At 42.6% G+C, this 20,573-nt stretch overlaps 1 protein-coding gene across 2 annotated transcripts in view; it reads left to right on the top strand.

The window, feature by feature from the left end:
* Positions 1 to 20,573, top strand: part of svild (supervillin d) — a 116,362-nt gene that overhangs the window by 52,453 nt on the left and 43,336 nt on the right. For both annotated transcript variants that reach the window (XM_029712702.1, XM_029712710.1), the window contains exons 4-7: positions 2,345 to 2,409; positions 4,198 to 4,319; positions 16,508 to 16,613; positions 19,953 to 20,279. In XM_029712702.1, the coding sequence (XP_029568562.1) occupies positions 2,345 to 2,409; positions 4,198 to 4,319; positions 16,508 to 16,613; positions 19,953 to 20,279 (620 nt within the window). The remainder of the gene's footprint in view (positions 1 to 2,344; positions 2,410 to 4,197; positions 4,320 to 16,507; positions 16,614 to 19,952; positions 20,280 to 20,573) is intronic.

Raw genomic sequence — 20,573 nt, forward strand, 5'->3', positions numbered from 1 at the left:
CCCGAAAAAAAAGGTCAATATTTAAAACCCCCAAAACTATTACAAATAAATTGTTACAGTGCATTTAAAAAGTATTCACACCTTTGACAATCTACACACAATACCCCATAATGGCAAATCGGAAACAGGTTTTTAGAATAAAATTTAAAAAAGACTGATGCCTTATTTACATAAGAATTCAGACCCTTTGCTATGAGACTCAAAATTGAGCTCAGGTGCTTCCTGTTTCCATTGATTTATCTTTGAGCTGTTTCTTCATAATTCTTAAATGAAAGAAGTTTGGAACCACCAACGCTCTTCCTAGAGCTGGCCACCCGGCCAAAATGAGCATTCGGGGGAGAAGGGCCTTGGTCAGGGAGGTGACCAAGAACATGACGGTCAATCTGACATGGCTCCAGAGTTCCTCTGTGGAGATGGGAGAATTTTCTAGAAGGACAACCATCTCTGCAGCACTCCACCAATCAGGCATTTATGGTAGAGGGGCCAGACGGAGGCCACTGCTCAGTAAAAGGCACATGACAGCCCATTTGGAGTTTGCCAAAAGGTACGTAATGGACTCTCAGACCATGAGAAACAAGATTCTCTGGTCTGATGAAACCAAGATTGAACTTTTTGGCCTGAATGCCAAGTGTCACGTCTGGAGGAAACTTGCCACCATCTCTATGTTAAAGCCTGTGGTGGCAGCATCATGCGGTCGGGATGTTTTTCAACAGCAGGGACTGGGAGACTAGTCAGGGTAGAAAGATGAATGGAGCAAAGTACAGAGATCCTTGATGAAAATCTGCTCCAGAGCACTCAGGACCTCAGACTGGGATGAAGGTTCACCTTCCACCAGGACAACAACCCTAAGCAAACAGCCAAGACAAGGCAGTAGAGGCTTCAGGACAAGTCTCTGAATGTCCTTGAATGGCCCAGCCAGAGCCCGGACTTGACCCCGATCGAACTTCTCTGGAGAGACCTGAAAATAGCTTTGCAGCGATGCTCCCCATCCAACCTGACAGAGCTTGAGAGGATCTGCAGAGAAGAATGGGAGAAACTCCCCAAATACAGGGGTGCCAAGTTTGTAGCGTCATACCCAAGAAGACTTGAGGCTGTAATCGCTGCCAAAGGTGCTTCAACAAAGTACTGAGTAAAGGGTCTGCATACTTATGTAAATGTCATAACATTTTTAATACATTGCCAAAAATGTTTTTGCTTTGTCATTATGGGTTATTGTGTGTAAATTGAAAAACAACAACAATTTAATACATTTTAGAATAAGGCTGTAACCTAACTAACAAAATGTGGAAAAAGTCAAGGGATCTGAATACTTTCAGAATGCACTGTATATTCTTTAAACGCTCCTATAACATTTCTTTAGGCTGTGGGAACATTGTCGGGATATGACAGGATGTACCGTGCATTCTGGAAAGTGTTTAGACCCCTTGACTTTTTACACATTTTGTTACGTTAGTCTCATTTTAAAATCGTTTTTTTTCCCCTCATCAATTTAATCCATCTACACATAGTACCCCATAATGACAAAGCAAAAACAGGGTTTCTCTGGACAGTTTTTGTGTTTTAGGAATATATATTTTGTTTTGTCCAGCAATGTTCCGACCAGACTGTTCCCACAACCTAATGAAACATTCTGGGAACCTTTTGAAGAACATATAAAGTGTGTTCTGGGAACATTCTTGCAACATTGGGCGAATTTCCATAAGTATGGCGATGACTGCCATCTCAGAGGCACTTGTCTGTAAAACTGAAACTGATGGGATATCCTCAGAATTCCCAGGCCCTTTTCTGCCGTTTTCGCTCCTGGGAAAGACCCTTATCACTTTACAGAGCAGGTGGTGAATGTACAGTACTTTTCCCTCCCAGACAGAGTACAGAGCGTTCAGGCCAGCTATGGTAGGATTAGTGGGTGGGAGGAAGTAAGTGTGTTTGTCTCTCTCTCGCTCTGTGTGTGTGTGTGTGTGGCTGCGTGTGTGTGTGTGTGTGACTGCATGTGTGTGTGTGTGTGTGTGTGTGACTGCATGTGCGCGCGCATGAAAGCGAGAATGAGTTGTCCTTCTGTGTGCGAGTTTGCGTGTGTGCAAGTGGGCCTCACACCAACAAGCCAACCCTGTAAACAGCATTACAGCAATAGCTGTTTTAGAAACAAAACGCACACAAAGACCTAATCCAAGACCTGAGGTGACTGATAGGTCGCTCATATCCTCCACAATAATGAAAGAATAACATTCTGATGTGAACCTGTGGATTTGTGCTTATGTGTGATTTTTTTTTTTAAATTGATTTTTTTGACCAAGGTTTAAATCAAATCACATACACGTGTGTGCTAATGTGTGTTTTTTGACAGTAACTGACAGGAAGACTGATGACGAAGCCAAGATGAACATGGCTGCCAACATGTCTTTGATTAAGGTATACTCTGTGTGTGTGTGTACCTGTGTATGTAGGGGTGTGTTTATGTGCACATATGCCTCTGTGTACAGCCATGTATTTGCGCATACTTGTATGGGTGTTTGTCATCTGCAATTATGAATATGTCTACATTACACAAGTATGAGTATTCTGCAGTTGTGTTGCGTGTGTGTGTGTGTGTTACCTAGGCCCCATTCCAGCAAATCTCAATCTCAATTCCTCTTTCTTGCTCCATACATCTGGCCTAGTCCCATATCCCCCACAGCTGATTACTGCAAAATATCCTCTATAATTGAGTTGTCCCGTAGAGTATACGGACTGACCCGCACCTGGACTCAGACTTGGCTCCTCCACTCCCTTGGAGATTGGAGTACAAACCGAGCCAAGATTTGGAAAGGAAAAGAAAGCCAGTGTACTCAGGCATACTTAAGACCATATATACACTACCGTTCAAAAGTTTGGGGTCACTTAGAAACAGTTTTAAGCTGTGCCAACATAATTGCAAAGCTGTGCCAACATAATTGCAAAAGGGTTTTCTAATGATCAGTTAGCCCTTTAAAATGATACACTTTCAAGATTCAAGGAAACTTCTACGTGACCCCAAACTTTTGAATGGTAGTGTATGTTAAAACAAAATATCCCCGTACTGCCCCTTTTTTTGTGCACGTGCACACATTTTTAAACCAAATTACAGAAAAGCACAGTAACAGAGTAACTGACTTTTCCCAGGCTATTGGGCTTCCATGAGGGGATTGTGTAGTCGTAGGCCTAAAAGAAGGAAGCGGTGCACTTGTGGTTCTAAAATTGGCCTTAGGAGAGTGCCAGGGGTTGGCCAAGTGGACCCAGATGGTAGCAAATGACAGTGTTTTTAAGAAAGAGATGCACCCACTTTGTGTGTGTGTGGGTGCTCATACTCAGGTACTTCATGAATGTGTTTGTTTATGCGGGAGTTGGTTATCTTTTAGAATATATTGAATTGAGCTCTGAGGCTGTAGGCCCTGCACCACATACAAGAAAACAGACTAGTCTAGTGATGGTGTGTGTTTGTCTTTGAGGATAGTTCAGAACCATAGATAAAGAGATGTATTCCGGGTCATATTCACAAGGGCCCATGGTAACATTTTTCAATGGAGAATGAGCATTTCTTATTGCACAATTTTGTGTTGTCCCTCTCTGTTCCAGTCCATTTGTTTTTATTTCTTTGGTACCTAATTAACACAACCCAGGCACCAAATAGATAGACACGTATACATTGTAGGCCTTAGACCGTATGGTTCTCATCGACATCTGCTCTGCTGTAGGTCTGGACTCACTTGTTGTCCATTTCCCTGGGTGTTCTCTTTGTTTATTTATATTTAGGGCACCAGTCCAGCACTGGCCGGCTGAGAAACAGACCACTCTCGGGAGACACACAACTCTCCTCCCTCTTTCTCCTCTTCCTCATCGAGTTTGTGAATGGAGCCCCTGTGTGTGGCAGAGTTGTGGAAAAAAAGCCATATCTCAGACTGACCAATAAAAGATTAAGATGGGCAAAAGAACACAGACACTGGACAGAGGAACTTTGGGGACAGTAAAACCACAATGTCGCCTCCCCAGGGATGGAGTAGGGTGAAGCTGCCCCTAGACACTGATTTGGGTCAGATTCGCATTTTCCCTTACTGATGGCTGAGGTTCGAATTAGGGGAGGGGAAGCTGATCCTAGACCTTTTATCTATGGGAAACCTCACCCTGAAACCCCCGGGGACGCTGTCTAATGTGGGAAATACTCATAAGGCCCTTTTCCACCAGGGGCTGGAGAAGACTGAGGAGTCGTCTCCCCTGACAACAGAGGAGAGTGGTCGCCATGCCAACAACGACAGCCGAGCGCGCACCCAGCCAATCACAAGCAAGGAGATGGTGGCGGCAGGCAGGTAGGCGGCGTCGAGGAGATATTGTATTATATTTATAAGGTCATGGGATTGTCTCCAAATTTGAATGATTATACATTGGATTGTTGACTCAAAACATAAACATGAGCACACACACAGTTATTATTTAAGTGTTTCCTGGTGCGTGGGAGCAACATGTCGCTGTAGTCTGCTAGTCTGGTGAGTCAGCACAGATAAACACACAGTATAGTCAGCCTGTCAGATAAGTTGTATCACACGGTGGTGGTGTACGTGTGTGGGTGTGTGTGTGTGTGTGTGTGTCGTGTGCGTTTTCCTGTGTGTATTTTTTTTGTGGGTGGCAGGTACTTGAACCGGTCACTTCAACTCCTCACTCCTCCCAGCAAAGTTCAACATCAACCCACATCACCCTCATCCCAAGTGGATAGTGCACCAAGTACAGCCATGCTCTCATTACCATAGCTACAACAGCCTGCTTCCCATCAGCACGGCTACCGTGGTCTGTCTGTGTGTCTGTCATAGCGGCCAGGCTAGTGCACCTGGTGCCGGTTGCACCAGTTGGTTGTAAGTGGTTAGTAAACTCTACGTCCGACGTAAAATGTGCCCTAAACCGGACCTAAAAATTAGATCTGTGTGTAAGCCCTTCTCTGAGCTTCACCTGGGGCAGATCCTACGCCTAGTAGGGAGCAGGCGTAGAGTGTTACATTGAGACTGTTATTTTATGATATGTACAGAAAAGAATAGCAATCTATATTTTCAAAAGGATGTGAGTCTTGTGTTCATATTTCACAACCTCCGCGGGCTTTTAGCAAAATAATACACTTGATTTATGCTACATTATTGCATGCTAAATGTGTCTAATTAGATATTAGCAAACCACTAGATGAGCTGCCACCACTTATTTGCCTTTGCGGATGTAGTCGGGATATAGCCTAGGTTACTACGCGAGTGAAAAGCAAAATAATCCGCCTGTTATACTAGGCTATCGTAGGCTACATAACAGGCTTTGAAAATGTTCTGATAACGCTGTTAGACGAGCAAACTAGACTAAAGATTATTACCATCATTAACACTCAACTCAATTTGGCTAACACTTTCCCAGCCTAATTGTTACCAAATATCCAAACGGAGATTCCGTGAAAACAAAAATCGGAGTCCCCACGCTTGTCTCAAAGCATCGTGATAATGATGTCCCAATCATAACGGTGCTGAAATTATAGTTTTATTTATTATTGCTTTAAAGTATTTAAAACGGTTGGATGACTTTGGTAGTTTCAGTAAGCAACAATATGACAAATGCCTTCAATGGCATTAGTGTCCTTTTTATTTCAATATTTTCGTCATTCAGTGATATTCATTCCCACAGTAATTATTGATTGATCCATCCAGTTGTGGTTAAGAAAACGTGCACGCGTAGTGGTGGGCTTTGCGAAGTGATGGGACGTGCCTCGCAACGTTTAGAACTGACGTAAAGACGGTAACAGCCTAGCAACCATCATTATGAAGCATCAAATCTCATGAATGCGCATTACTTACGGGCGGATTTATCTACGACTAGTGTTATTTTTGGTTGGTGCAACAGGTGTACATTCTGACGTAGCTTCGCCCGACCTTGCATTTAAGACCACGTTTTTTTACACCCAACTGGTGCAACCGGCCCCTTTTTTATAACAGACTTGCAAACATAGCATTTCAAAGGGCTTTTTGATCAGTGCAACTCAGCATTCATCAGGCCAGTTTCACAGACTATTGTAGTGGTAGCAGATAATGGTCCCTAATGGATATATAGATGCCGATAATGGTACCTAACATGTATATAGATGCAAACACTTTGTGTGTGTGTGTTCATACTCATGTACTTTATGTATGTGCGTTTGTTTATGCGGGAGTTGGTTATCTTTTATAACAAATTGAATTGAGCTCTGAGGCTGTAGGCCCTGCACCCACTAGTGGTTCTGGGGGGGCAGTGCCCCTGTGCCAACAATTTTGGACCCCCTTGTGGCCCCCCTAAATGTGGAGTATGAAATAATTTTTACATAACTAATTTTGCTTTTGTTTGTTTTATTTTTTTTACATATGTTATTAGACAGAAAATGCAAATAAATTGTTGAATGATTATGAACATGGTCTTTTGCCTGCTAATACCTGCAATGCAGTGAAGAAAACGATATGACAACAATAACGTCTAATGTAACTGGCCCCTCTAACAGTACAACTGGCCCCAGCTTGGCCCCCCCTGTTGAAATGGTCTAGAACCGCCACTGCCTGCACCACATACAGAAAAATACATACAGACTAGTGTAGTGGTGGTGTGTGTTCGTCTTTGAGAATAGTTCAGAACCATAGATAAAGAGGTGTGTGTGTGTGTGTGTGTGTGTGTGTGTGTATACATATATACATGCATACGTACAGTTGAAGTCGGAAGTTTAATACATTTAAACTCAGTTTTTAATGCATTTAAACTCAGTTTTTCGCAATTCCTGACATTTAATCCAAGTAAAAATTCTCTGTCGTAGGTCAGTTAGGATCACCACTTTTTATTTTATGAATGTGAAATGTCAGAATAATAGTAGAGAATGATTTATTTCAGCTTTTATTTCTTTCATCACATTCCCAGTGGGTCAGAAGTTACAATCAATTATTATTTGGTAGCATTGCCTTTAAATTGTTTAGCTTGGGTCAAATGTTTCAGGTAGACTTCCACAAGCTTCCCACCAGAAGTTGGGTGAATTTTGGCTCATTCCTCCTGACAGAGCTGGTGTAACTGAGTCAGGTTTATAGGCCTCCTTGCTCGCACATGCTTTTTCAGTTCTGCCTACAGATTTTCTATAGGACTGAGGTCAGGGCTTTGTGATGGCCACTCCAATACCTTGTTTTGTTGTCCTTAAGCCATTATGCCACAACTTTGGAAGTATGCTTGGGGTCATTGTTCATTTGGAAGACCCATTTGCAACCAAGCTTTAACTTCCTGACTGATCTCTTGAGATGTTGCTTCAATATATACGCGTAATTTTCCTACGTCATGATGCCATCTATTTTGTGAAGTGCACCAGTCTCTCCTGCAGCGAAGCACCCCCACAACATGATGCTGCCACCCCCGTGCTTCACGGTTGGGATGGTGTTCTTCGGCTTGCAAGACTCCCTCTATTTCCTCCAAAGATAACGATGGTCATTATGGCCGAACAGTCCTATTTTTGTTTCATCAGACCAGAGGACATTTCTCCAAAAAGTACAATCTTTGTCCCCATGTGCAGTTACAAACCGTAGTCTGGCATTTTTATGGAGGTTTTGGAGCAGTGGCTTCTTCCTTGCTGAGCGCCCTTTCAGGTTATGTCGATATAGGACTCGTTTTACTGTGGATGTAGACACTTTTGTACCTGTTTCCTCCAGCACCTTCACAAGGTCCCTTGCTGTTGTTCTGGGATTGATTTGCACTTTTCACACCACAGTACGTTCATCTCTACGAGACAGAACGCGTCTCCTTCCTGAGCGGTAGGATGGCTGTGTGGTCACATGGTGTTTATTTTTGCATACTATTGTTTGTACAGATGAACGTGGTACCTTCAGGCGTTTGGAAATTGCTCCCAAGGATGAACCAGACTTGTGGAGGTCTACAATTTTTTTATCTGAGGTCTTGGCTGAGTTCTTTTGATTTTCCCATGATGTCAAGTAAAGAGGTACTGAGTTTGAAGGTAGGCCTTGAAATACATCCACAGGTACACCTCCAATAGGCTAATTGACATAATTTAAGTCAATCAGAAGCTTCTAAAGCCATGATGTCATTTTCTGGAATTTTCCAAGCTGTTTAAATGCACAGTCAACTTAGTGTATGTTAACTTCTGACCCACTGGAATTGTGATACAGTGAATTATAAGTGAAATGACCTTTAAACCATTGTTGGAAAAATGACTTGTGTCATGCACAAAGTAGATGTCCTAACTGACTTGCCAAAACTATAGTTTAACAAGACATTTGTGGAGTGGTTGAAAAACGAGTTTCAATGACCTAAGTGTATGTAAACTTCCGACTTCAACTGTACATACACACACACACACACACACACACACACACACACACACACACACACACACACACACACAGACAGACAGACTGATCAAAAACATAAATAACATATAAACTGTTGGTCCCGTGTTGCAGCCAACATTTCCATATGGGTCCCACATGGAAATGAAGGGCTGTTCCATGGGCCCCATTAGGGAAACCCAACAGGGACCTACAAAGTGGGCTTAAACCTGAGGGCCATGTGGGTTATCACACTTACCTACATGGGTCCCAGGTGTTTACCCAAATGGATGTGTACTGTGACCTGTATGTGCAATAAGTAGGCTGTACCATTTTTTTATTCAATTGTGCCTGGGACCAAACTGGCTTTGTTCTGTCTCCATGCAGGACCCAGATGTTGTTGCCCGAGAAAGCTTTCTTAAGAGATGACAAAAGCAGTTCTTTATAAAATAAATGAATATTTATTTATAGCACATGCTCAGATCAAATACAATGCAGGAACTCTGATTACAGATATAGTTAAATAAAATGACCAATGTGCACATTGGTTTCCTCACACTTTATACAATCTCCAAAATGTGCATGTCAGCAATGAAGTTGTCGCCGTATTACCACTGTCAGGTCCTGACTCTTCTTCACCCGTGTCGGAGTCTGTCCGCAGATCAGAAGTTTCTCTGCTTTTTTTTAAGTTAGATCCGGGTTTGTTCATAGGTAGCTGTGAAAATAAAACAAAGTATTTAGGCTACTGATCTAGTGCAACATTTCATATCCAAGAACTCTAAATGGACATCTTAACTGGGAACCTAGTTGGGTTAATCTTTTGGGCCAGACATGGACAAACCCATGTGGGCTACAACATGGGTCCCTATGGCCGCATTTACTCAGGCAGCCCAATACTGACGCTTTTTCCACAAATTGGTCTTGGTCCAATCAGATCAGCTCTTTTGCCCATAATCGGGCAAAGATCAGAATTGGGCTGCAAGGGTAGATGTAGCCAAATGGACCTTTTTCCATTTTTAATGGGCTGTAGTTGACATACAGTAACCTTATTCCCTTATGATTTATATAGTCTTTTTTTTCTTTCATTTAATATTTTTTGACCATTCAGAATCAATTCAAGGGCATGTAATTTGAATTTTTCTGGTCAGTCTGTTATAAAAGGTTGATTTAGCTAGCTCAATAATTTACCATGGTATTTATTTTACTTCAGTTAGTGTAGGAGGCCAAGTTTCTAATTTGTTTCGTTTCGGGTGTGTTTCATAGTATTTGTAATTTTTTTTAAAGTAACAACAGTTTAAAAAATAAATACATACATTTCACACAAAAAAGACTTGAATCCTTAAATCGATTCCAATAAAGATTTGATTCCTTAAAAATAATAAATTCCCAATATATTAAATTATGTAAATCGCGAATCATTTCCAAAGCGATTCCTGAACAATTCATCAGCATTCTGACCAAATGGCAGCCGTCATTCTGCTTCATTGTATTTGCCTCGATAGCTACAAACATGGCTTGAAATTTGGACCGAGTATGCCAACAGCCAACAAATACAGAGGGCCGTGTAATTAGCTACTGAGAAATGTACACTCGCAAAGCACGACATAGTCAACTCAGTGGTTCAAACATGTGTTTCCTTTACTACTAATGCAAGTTTGTTCAACTATTTTGCTAACGTTAGCTCCCGTGCAAAACGTGCTAGCAAGTGAAAGTATTCAGACACCTTGACTTTTTCCACATTTTGTTGCGTTGCAGCCTTATTCTAAATTTGATCAAATCGTTTTCCCCCCTCATCAATACACAATACCCTATAATGATTAAGCAAAAACTGGTTTTTAGATATTTTAGAAAATGGACAGGTCTCTTCAAGTCTGGGCTCTGGCTTGGCCACTCACACATTGAGACGTGTCTAGAAGCCACTCCTGCGTTGTCTTGGCTGTGTGCTTAGGGTCGTCATGTTGGAAGGTGAACCTTCGCCCCAGCCTGAGGTCCTGAGCGCTCTAGAGCAGGTTTTCATCAAGGATCTCTCTGTACTTTGCTTTGTTCATCTTTCCCTCTATCCTGACTAGTCTCCCAGTCCCTGCCGCTGAAAACATCCCCACAGCATGATGCTGCCACCACCATGTTTCACCGTAGGGATGGTGCCAGGTTTCCTGCAGATGTGACGCTTGGCATTCAGGCCAAAGAGTTCAATCTTGGTTTCATCAGACCAGATAACCTTTTTTCTCATGGTCTGAGAGTCCATTAGGTGCCCTTTGGCAAACTCCAAGCAGACTGTCGTGCCTTTTACTGAGGAGTGGCTTCCGTCTGGCCACTCTACCATAAAGGCTTGATTGGTGGAGTACTGCGGAGCTGGTTGTCCTTCTGGAAAGTTCTCCCATCTCCACAGAGGAACTCTGAAGCTCTGTCAGAGTGACCCCTTCTCCCCCGATTGCGCAGTTAGGCCGGGTGGCCAGCTCTATGAAGAGTCTTGGTGGTTCCAAACTTCCATTAAAGAATGATGGAGGCCACTGTGTTCTTCGGGACCTTCAGTGCTGCAGACATGGTACCATTCCCCAGAATTCTGTCTCTGAGCTCTATGGAGAATTCCTTCGACCTCATGACTTGGTTTTTGCTCTGACATATACTGTCAACTGTGGGACCTTACATATACAGGTGTGTGCCTTTCCAAATCATGTCCAATCAATTTAATTTACCATAGGTGGACTCCAATCAAGTTATAGAAACATCTCAAGGATGATCAATGGAAACAGGATGCACCTGATCTCAATTTCAAGTCTCATTGCAAAGGGTCTGAATACTTATGTAAATAAGGTATCTGTTTTTTTATATACACTGCTCAAAAAATAAAGGGAACACTAAAATAACACATCCTAGATCTGAATGAATGAAATAATGTTATTGAATACTTTTTTCTTTACATAGTCGAATGTGCTGACAACAAAATCACACAAAAATAATCAATGGAAATCCAATTTATCAACCCATGGAGGTCTGGATTTGGAGTCACACTCAAAATTAAAGTGGAAAACCACACTACAGGCTGATCCAACTTTGATGTAATGTCCTTAAAACAAGTCAAAATGAGGCTTAGTAGTGTGTGTGGCCTCCACGTGCCTGTATGACCTCCCTTCAACGCCTGGGCATGCTCCTGATGAGGTGGCGGATGGTCTCCTGAGGGATCTCCTCCCAGACCTGGACTAAAGCATCCGCCAACTCCTGGACAGTCTGTGGTGCAACGTGGCGTTGGTGGATGGAGCGAGACATGATGTCCCAGATGTGCTCAATTGGATTCAGGTCTGGGGAACGGGCGGGCCAGTCCATAGCATCAATGCCTTCCTCTTGCAGGAACTGCTGACACACTCCAGCCACATGAGGTCTAGCATTGTCTTGCATTAGGAGGAACCCAGGGCCAACCGCACCAACATATGGTCTCACAAGGGGTCTGAGGATCTCATCTTGGTACCTAATGGCAGTCAGGCTACCTCTGGCGAGCACATGGAGGGCTGTGCGGCTCCCCCCAAAGAAATGCCACCCCACACCATGACTGACCCACCGCCAAACCGGTCATGCTGGAGGATCTTGCAGGCAGCAGAACGTTCTCCACGGCATCTCCAGACTCTGTCACGTCTGTCACATGTGCTCAGTGTGAACCTGGTTTCATCTGTGAAGAGCACAGGGCGCCAGTGGCGAATTTGCCAATCTTGGTGTTCTCTGGCAAATGCCAAACGTCCCCACCTGTGGACGTCGGGCCCTCATACCACCCTCATGGAGTCTGTTTCTGACCGTTTGAGCAGACACATGCACATTTGTGGCCTGCTGGAGGTCATTTTGCAGGGCTCTGGCAGTGCTCCTCCTGCTCCTCCTTGCACAAAGGCGGGGGTAGCGGTCCTGCTGCTGGGTTGTTGCCCTCCTACGGCCTCCTCCACGTCTCCTGATGTACTGGCCTGTCTCCTGGTAGCGCCTCCATGCTCTGGACACTACGCTGACAGACACAGCAAACCTTCTTGCCACAGCTCACATTGATGTGCCATCCTGGATGAGCTGCACTACCTGAGCCACTTGTGTGGGTTGTAGACTCCCTCTCATGCTACCACTAGAGTGAAAGCACCGTCAGCATTCAAAAGTGACCAAAACATCAGCCAGGAAGCATAGGAACTGAGAAGTGGTCTGTGGTCACCACCTGCAGAACCACACCTTTATTGGGGGTGTCTTGCTAATTGCCTATAATTTCCACCTGTTGTCTCTTCCATTTGCACAACAGTGAAATGTATTGTCAAATAGTGTATGTGAAATGTATGTGAAATGTATTGTCAAATAGTGTTGCTTCCTAAGTGGACAGTTTGATTTCACAGGAGTGTGATTGACTTGGAGTTACATTGTGTTGTTTAAGTGTTCCCTTTTATTTTTTTTGAGCAGTGTATATATATTTTCAAAAATGTCAAAACCTGTTTTGCCAGTATAGGGTTTTGTTGGTAGATTGAAAGGGGGAAATGTATTTAATCCATTTTAGAATAAGTCTGCAATGTAACAAAATGTGGAAAAAGTCAAGGGGTCTGAATACTTTCCGAATGCTGTGTAACTAGCCAACATTAGCTAGATAGCTCAACAAGGCAGGATGTAGTTTGTGTGAATTGACGCGGCTAGCTCACTCGACAACACACGTCCTATCGCGCAACAGTAAGCCAAGGCCTAGCTTGTAGTGACACGGCTGGCTGGCTAGCTAGCTAGCTAGCTAACTCAACAACAAGGTGCCTTTTTGAGCGAAGTAGCTAGCTAGCCATTGTTTCAGCTCATCTTGAGTTAAAGTTAGCAACATAGTGTTAGCTAGCTAACATTAGCTTACTAGCAACCATGCCAAACATTAGCTAGCTAACATTAGTTATAAAGAGGCTGCAGCCAGCCAACAGCAGAAAATACCAACACGGATTAGCTAACTAGTTAACAACATGAAAAACATTACATTTAGTCAGTTTCACCCACTGGTCAAATCACTGTAGATTTCCAGCTAACGTTGTTTTGCCTGGACATGTAGCTACAACCCCAACGTTTACTGTACTGTCTTTAATTTAGCACTTTAAATTCCGTCACGTGCCCCTCGCTCCTCAAAATATTGAATGCTCATGCGATTTCCCAAATAATTTGACACATTTGTTTACATTCCTGTTGGTGAGCATTTCTCCTTTGCCAAGGTAGTCCATCCACCTGACAGGTGGCATATGAAGAAGCTGATTAAAAAGAATGATCATTACACAGGCACAACTTGTGCTGGGGACAATAAAAGGCCACTCTAAAATGTGCAGTTTTGTCACACAACACAATGGCACAGATATCTCAACCGCAGACCACGTGTATCCACTCAAGCCCAGGACTTCGACATCTGGCTTCTTCACCTGCGGGATCGTCTGAGACCAGCCACCCGGACAGCTGATGAAACTGTGGGTTTGCACAACCGAAGAATTTCTGCACAAACTGTCAGAAACCATCTCAGGGAAGCCTATCTGCGTGCTCGTCGTCCTCACTAGGGTCTAGACCTGACTGTAGCTAGGCGTCGTAGACGACTTCAGTTGCCAAATGCTCACCTGTGATGGCCACTGGCACGCTGGAGAAGTGTGCTCTTCACAGAGGAATCCCAGTATCAACTGTACCCGGCAGATGGCAGACCACATGTATGGCGTCGTGTGGGCGAGCGGTGTGCTGATGTCAACGTTGTGAACAGAGTGCCCCAGGGTGGCGGTGGGGTTATGGTATGGGCAGGCATAAGCTACGGACAAAGAAAACAATTTTTTATTGATGGCAATTTGAATGATACCGTGATGAGATCCTGAGGCCTATTGTTGTGCCATTCATCCGCCACCATCACCTCATGGTGCACCCATGTCGCAAGGATATGTACACAATTCCAGGAAGCATAACATTTCCCAGTTCTGAGTCTTTCTTTAAACCTAACCTATGATCTGACCCATCACCTTATTCATTACTGCCTCACGCTGGCAAGAAGTGACGTCCCAAAAAAACTATACAACACATACATTGTTCCTAGCCTCCCACGCATAAGCTACTTTCAGTCCTTAACACTGAAACTAAATAATATAATACATAACTTCAAATAAAACATGTGTAAAGTGGATCTGAAAATAATCTGAATTTCAAATAAAAATCTTACAACTAATAGAAATAAAAAACGAATGTAAAAACACACTATAGTAACCTTGGTGCATGCATGGTGTCTCTGTATAATCAGCTGCAGTGTTATCTGGCTGCGGGTGTACCACTGGGTCATGTCCTGTGTGTGTGTGACGTCAACGCGTACCTTCCCCTCTACCCTTTTGGAATTTGACCAGTTCTACTGATTTGTCTTCAGTTTCGTTCTGAGACCGGCCACTAATATTATAACTGTCAGGAATGTGTCAATATTCATTCCTTTATAAATTCCACACCATTAACTTGTTTCATTTACTTTCAGGTTACAGTGCATTCGTAAAGTATTCAGACCCCTTGACTTTTTCCACATTTTGTTACGTTACAGCTTTATTATAAAATATATAAAATTGTTTGTTTCCTCATTAATCTACACACAATACCCCATAATGACAAAGCAAAAAAAGGTTTTTATACATTTTTGACAATTTATTAAAAAACCAATTATGACATAAGTAGTCAGACCCTTTACTCTGTACTTTGTTGAAGCACCTTTGGCAGCGACTTCAGCCTTGAGTCTTCTTGGGTATGACGCAACACCTGTATTTGGGGAGTTTCTCCCATTCTTCTCTGCAGATCAGATGTTTGATCATCTTTCCCTCGATCCTAACTAGTCTCCCAGTCCCTGCCTCTAAAAAACATCCCCACAGCATGATGCTGCCTGCACCATGCTTCATCGTAGGGATGGTGCCAGGTTTCCTCCAGACGTGACGCTTGTCTTTCAGGCCAAAGAGTTCAATCTTGGTTTCATCAGACCAGAGAATCTTGTTTTTCATGGTCTGAGAGTCTTTAGGTGCCTTTTGGCAAACTCCAAGCCGGCTGTCGTGTCTCATACTGAGGAGTGGCTTCCGTCTGGCCACTCTACCTTCTGGAAAGTTTTACAATCTCCACAGAGGAACTCTGGAGCTCTGTCAGAGTAACTATCGGGTTCTTGTTCACCTCCCTGACCAAGGCCCTTCTCCCCCGATTACTTAGTTTGGCCTGGCGGCCAGCTCTAGGAAGAGTCTTGGTTGTTCCAAACTTCCATTTAAGAATGATAAAGGCCACTGTGTTCTTGGGGACCTTCAATGCTGCAGTCATTTTTTTGGTACCCTTCCCCAGACCTGTGCCTCGACACAATCCAGTCTTGGAGCTCTACGGACAATTCCTTCAACCTCATGGCTTGGTTTTTTCTCTGACATGCACTGTCAACTGTGGGACCTTATATAGACAGGTGTGTGTGCCTTTCCAAATCATGTCCAATCAATTGAATTTACCACAGGTGGACTCCAATCAAGTTGTAGAAACATCTCAAGGATGATCAATGGAAACAGGATGCACCTGAGCTCAATTTGGTGTCTCATAGCAAATGGTCTGAATACTTATGTAAGTAAGATATTTCTTTAAAAAAAACTCTTGCTTTGTCATTTTGGGCATTGTGTGTAGATTACATTTTTTTTTTTTTTTTTTTTTAATCCATTTTAGAATAAGGCTGTAACGTAACAAAATGTTGAAAAAGTCAAGGGGTCTGAAATACTTTTCAAATGCACTGTATAGACATAGAACACTAAAGTGTTCTACCCACATTTATGGAGCTAGGAGTTATTTTTTTAACAGGTTTTTCATTGAATTGAATACATATTTTAATGAATACACGTTGGAATTGTTAACACGCATGCACACGCGCACACACTCACTGATTCTATTTTACATAGATTCTGTTATCAGAAGCCCTGAATGAGGCCAGTGCCACTATCAAATCAGAAGGCAAGGTACATTTAGTGCCCATGATAAACACAAATGACAGCCAGACAGCTAAGGTGTCATAATAAAGGAGATAGTTGGTGCCAGTAATAAAAGTCCTGGTAGCCAACCTCTATCAATGCCATCCTCAATTGTATTTCCTCTGTCCATCATTGTCTCTCTCCCTACACTTTCTCTCCATATTTATTTCTCTATCTCACTCGCTCTCTTCCTTTGTCTCTCGCTCTCTGTCTTTTTTTCTGCAGCCCTCCCAAGGAGGAAGAGTCTAAAGGCTCAGAGATGCAGGAGGCTACAGACAAGCGCTGGTCGAAGGGGGAGCGCTCCCACACACAACCGGTCACTGAGTTTGAGGTGAGTCTGTTTAAAAATGTGGGTGATAGTGCGTTCTACTATAAGAGCAGTGTATGGGTGTCTGCATGAGGATGTGTTAAAATCGGGACGCGTGTTCTTGATCAGTCTGTGGGGTATGCATGAGAATTGGTTTGTGTGTATTTCAGGGTTAAGTTGTGTGTTACAAAGATGGATTGAGCGTGTTCATGCTAAAAAATACAGGTGTTGTGAATGGTAGCTACAGGCCAGGGTAGGTTTATTAGCAATGGAGTCTGCTTTTGAAGATGTGTTGAAAAACGTCACACTGTAGTTAACCTTTATCATTGTTGTAATTTTTTCCCTTTTTTTGTTCATTACTACCTTCGACTCCTCTCCTCTATTCCCTCTCTCCTTATTTCTCTCCACCTCCTCCTTTCTTCACTTCCTTTTCCTCGTCCCATTCCTCTCTCTCTCTCTGTCTGTCGAATTCAAAATGCTTTAATTGGCATAAAGGACAAGGTCAGTGTTGCCAAAGCTAAGTGATTCATATTAAAGAATAGTAGCTATAGTACTAAAGAAAGCAATACTAAATTAATATTTCTGTCTAATAATGCCCTTTTGTGGGGAAAAACTCATTCTCATTCGCTGGGCCTGGCTCCCCACTGCGCCCCTTGCCCAGCCATGTGAAATCCATACTTAATTTTGTGTATATAAATATATATATATACGATGCCTTCGGAAAGTATTCAGACCCCTTCACTTTTTCCACATTTTGTTACGTTTCAGCCTTATTCTAAAATGTCTTACTTTTTTTAATATCCTCACAAATCTACACACAATACCCCATACTGACAAAGAGAAAAAAGTTTTTGTACATTTTTGCAAATTTATAAAAATACAAAAAACATACCTTATTTACATAAATATTCAGACCCTTTGCTGTGAGACACGAAATTGTGCTTCAGGTGCATCCTGTTTCCATTGATCATCCTTGAGATGTTTCTACAACTTGATTGGAGTCCACGTGGTAGAATCAATTGATTGGACATGATTTGGAAAAGCACACTCCTGTCTATATAAGGTCCCACAGTTGACTGTGCATGTCAGAGCAAAAACCAAGCCATGAGGTCGAAGGAATTGTCCGTAGAGCTCCGAGACAGGATTGTGTCGAGGCACAGGTCTGGGGAACCGTACCAAAAAATGTCTGCAGCATTGAAGGTTCCCAAGAACACAGTGGCATTCATCATTCTTAAATGGAAGGGGTTTGGAAGCACCAAGACTCTTCCTAGAGCTGGCCTCCCAGCCAAACTGAGCAATCGGGGGAGAAGGGCCTTGGTCAGGGAGGTGACCAAGAACCTGATGGTCACTGACAGAGCTCTGAATTTCCTCTGTGGAGATGGGAGAACCTTCCAGAAAAAAAAAAAAATAATTTACAAACATCTATGCAGCACTCCACAAATAAGGCCTTTATGGTAGAGAGGACAGCTGGAAGCCACTCCTCAGTAAAAAGGCACATGACAGCCCGCTTGGAGTTTGCCAAAAGGCACTTAAAGGACTCTCAGACCATGAGAAACAAGATTCTCTGGTCTGATGAAACCAAGATTGAACTCTTTGGCCTGAATGACAAGCGTCAAGTCTGGAGGAAGCCTGGCACCATCATGCTGTGGGGATGTTTTTCAGTGGCAGGGACTGAGAAACTAGTCAGGATCGAGGCAAAGATAAATGGAGTAAAGTACAGAGAGATCCTTGATGCCTTTGGAAAGTATTCAGACCCCTTGACTTTTTCCACATTTTGTTACATTACTGCCTTATTCTAAAATGGATTAAATCAAGATACCCCATAAAATGAAATTGGAATGATGTTTTTAGGATAATGTATCACAAATTAATAAAACATTTAACGCTCTAATGTCTTGTGACTAAGTATTCTACCCCTTTGTTATGGCAATCCTAAATAAGTTCAGGGGTAAACATTTTCTTAACAAATCACATAAGTTGCATGGACTCACTCTGTGTGCAATAATAGTGTTTAACATATTTTTGAATGTCCTACCCTATCTCTCTACTAAACACACACAACTTTCTGTGAGGTGCCTCAGTCGAGCCGGGAATTTCAAGCACAGATTCAAAGAAGTGCCGAGAGCAAAGAAGGGCACCTATTGGTAGATGGGTAACAAAAAAACTGACATTGGATGTCCCTTTGGATGGTGTATCAATACACCCAGTCACTACAAAGATACAGGCGTACTTCCTAACTCAGTTGCCACAAAGGAAGGAAACCGCTCAGGGATTTTACCATGAGGCCAATAGTGATTTTAAAACGTTAGAGTTTAATGGCTGTGATAGGAGAACTGAGGATGGATCAACAACATTGTAGTACTTCAACAATACTAACTTAAATGACAAAGTGAAAAGAAGGAAGCCTGAACACAATACTAATATTCTAAAACATGCATCCTGTTTGCAATAAGCCGCTAAAGTAATAATGCAAAAGAAATAAACACATTTTTTGTCCAGAAAACAAAGCGTGACATTTGTGGCAAATCCAACACTTCACTGAGTACCACTCCTCATATTGCATGCATCATGTTATGGGTTTGCTTGTCCTCGGTACGGATTACCCACTGGGCACAAACTGGTTGAGTCAACGTCATTTCTATGTCATTTCAACAAAATTAAGTTGAACCAACGTGGAATAGACATTGAATTGACATCTGTGCCCAGTGGGTAGGAAGGATTTTAGGATAAAAGGAAACGGAATAGAGCTAAGAACAGGCAAAATCCTAGAGGAAAACCTGGTTGTCTACTTTTCAACAGACATTGGAAGATAAATTCACCTTTCAGCAGACAATAACCTAAAACACAAGGCCAAACATACACTGGAGTTGATTACGAAGACGACATTGAATGTTCCTGAGTGGCCTAGTTACAGTTTGGACTTAAATCGTCTTGAAAATCTATGGCAACAACCAACTTGACAGAGCTTGAGGAATTTTTTAAAAGAATAATGGGCAAATATTGTACAATCCAGGTGTTCAAAACTGTAAGAGACTTACCCAGAAAGACTGACAGCTGTAATCTCTGTCAAAGGTGATTCTAACATGTATTGACTCAGGTGGTTGAGTAATTATCTAATGAAGATATATTTTATTTTAAATAAAAATGAAGTAAAAATTTTTCTTCCGCTTTGACATTGTATTTTGTATAGATCCTTGACGACTGTTTTTACAGTAAAATCCATTTGAATCCCACTTTGTAAAAAAAAAAAAAAAGCGTTTCATTTCTTCAGCTTACCATTGTACACTCTAGATGATGTAATTTCTGTTAAGTTTTCTGATTCATAATTCGATAATTCCCTTGTTCCTCCCTCCCCCCATCCAGCTCTCATCCTCCAGTTCCCCCCTACCCCTCTCTGACCAAACACCATACCCCAGAAGCAAGGACAAAGAGGACAAGTCCCCTATACCCTCCCAGCCTGTCTTGCTGCAGCGCCAAGACTCGGGCACCCGCAGCGGCATCAAGGGCATCCTCAAAAAGAGTCGTTCCACTAGTGTCGAGTCGGACTACAGTGAGGGAGGAACCCCTGAAAGCACCCCCACCACCGGGGTGGTCCGACAAACCAGCGTCACCCTGAGCCACCCCGAGAGCGACGAGGAAGATGAGGAGAAAACAGAAGAGGTGGAGGAAGAGGAGGAAGAGGAGGATGAGGTGTGTTTTCTCACTTCTTAGAATGTAAAATAGTTTGAGGATCTGAATTTATATACATCTCTATATAATCTCCCTTGAACATGTGTTTTAGTCTAGAACTGGGCTCAATCTGTGCCTGGGAAATTGGCCCTATGTAATATAGTATCCACACTAGTTTCCCACTATGAGCATCTGGAATATGTGAAATACTTTATTTCAGTTGAATGATTGTATAATAGACAAATCACTAAGACAATTAAAATTGCTAGATCAAATTGTTCCGATGATAATACCCACCAGAGGGCCAAATCGTCT

This window comes from Salmo trutta, chromosome 2 (assembly GCF_901001165.1).
Source record: "Salmo trutta chromosome 2, fSalTru1.1, whole genome shotgun sequence".
Lineage (NCBI taxonomy): Eukaryota > Metazoa > Chordata > Actinopteri > Salmoniformes > Salmonidae > Salmo > Salmo trutta.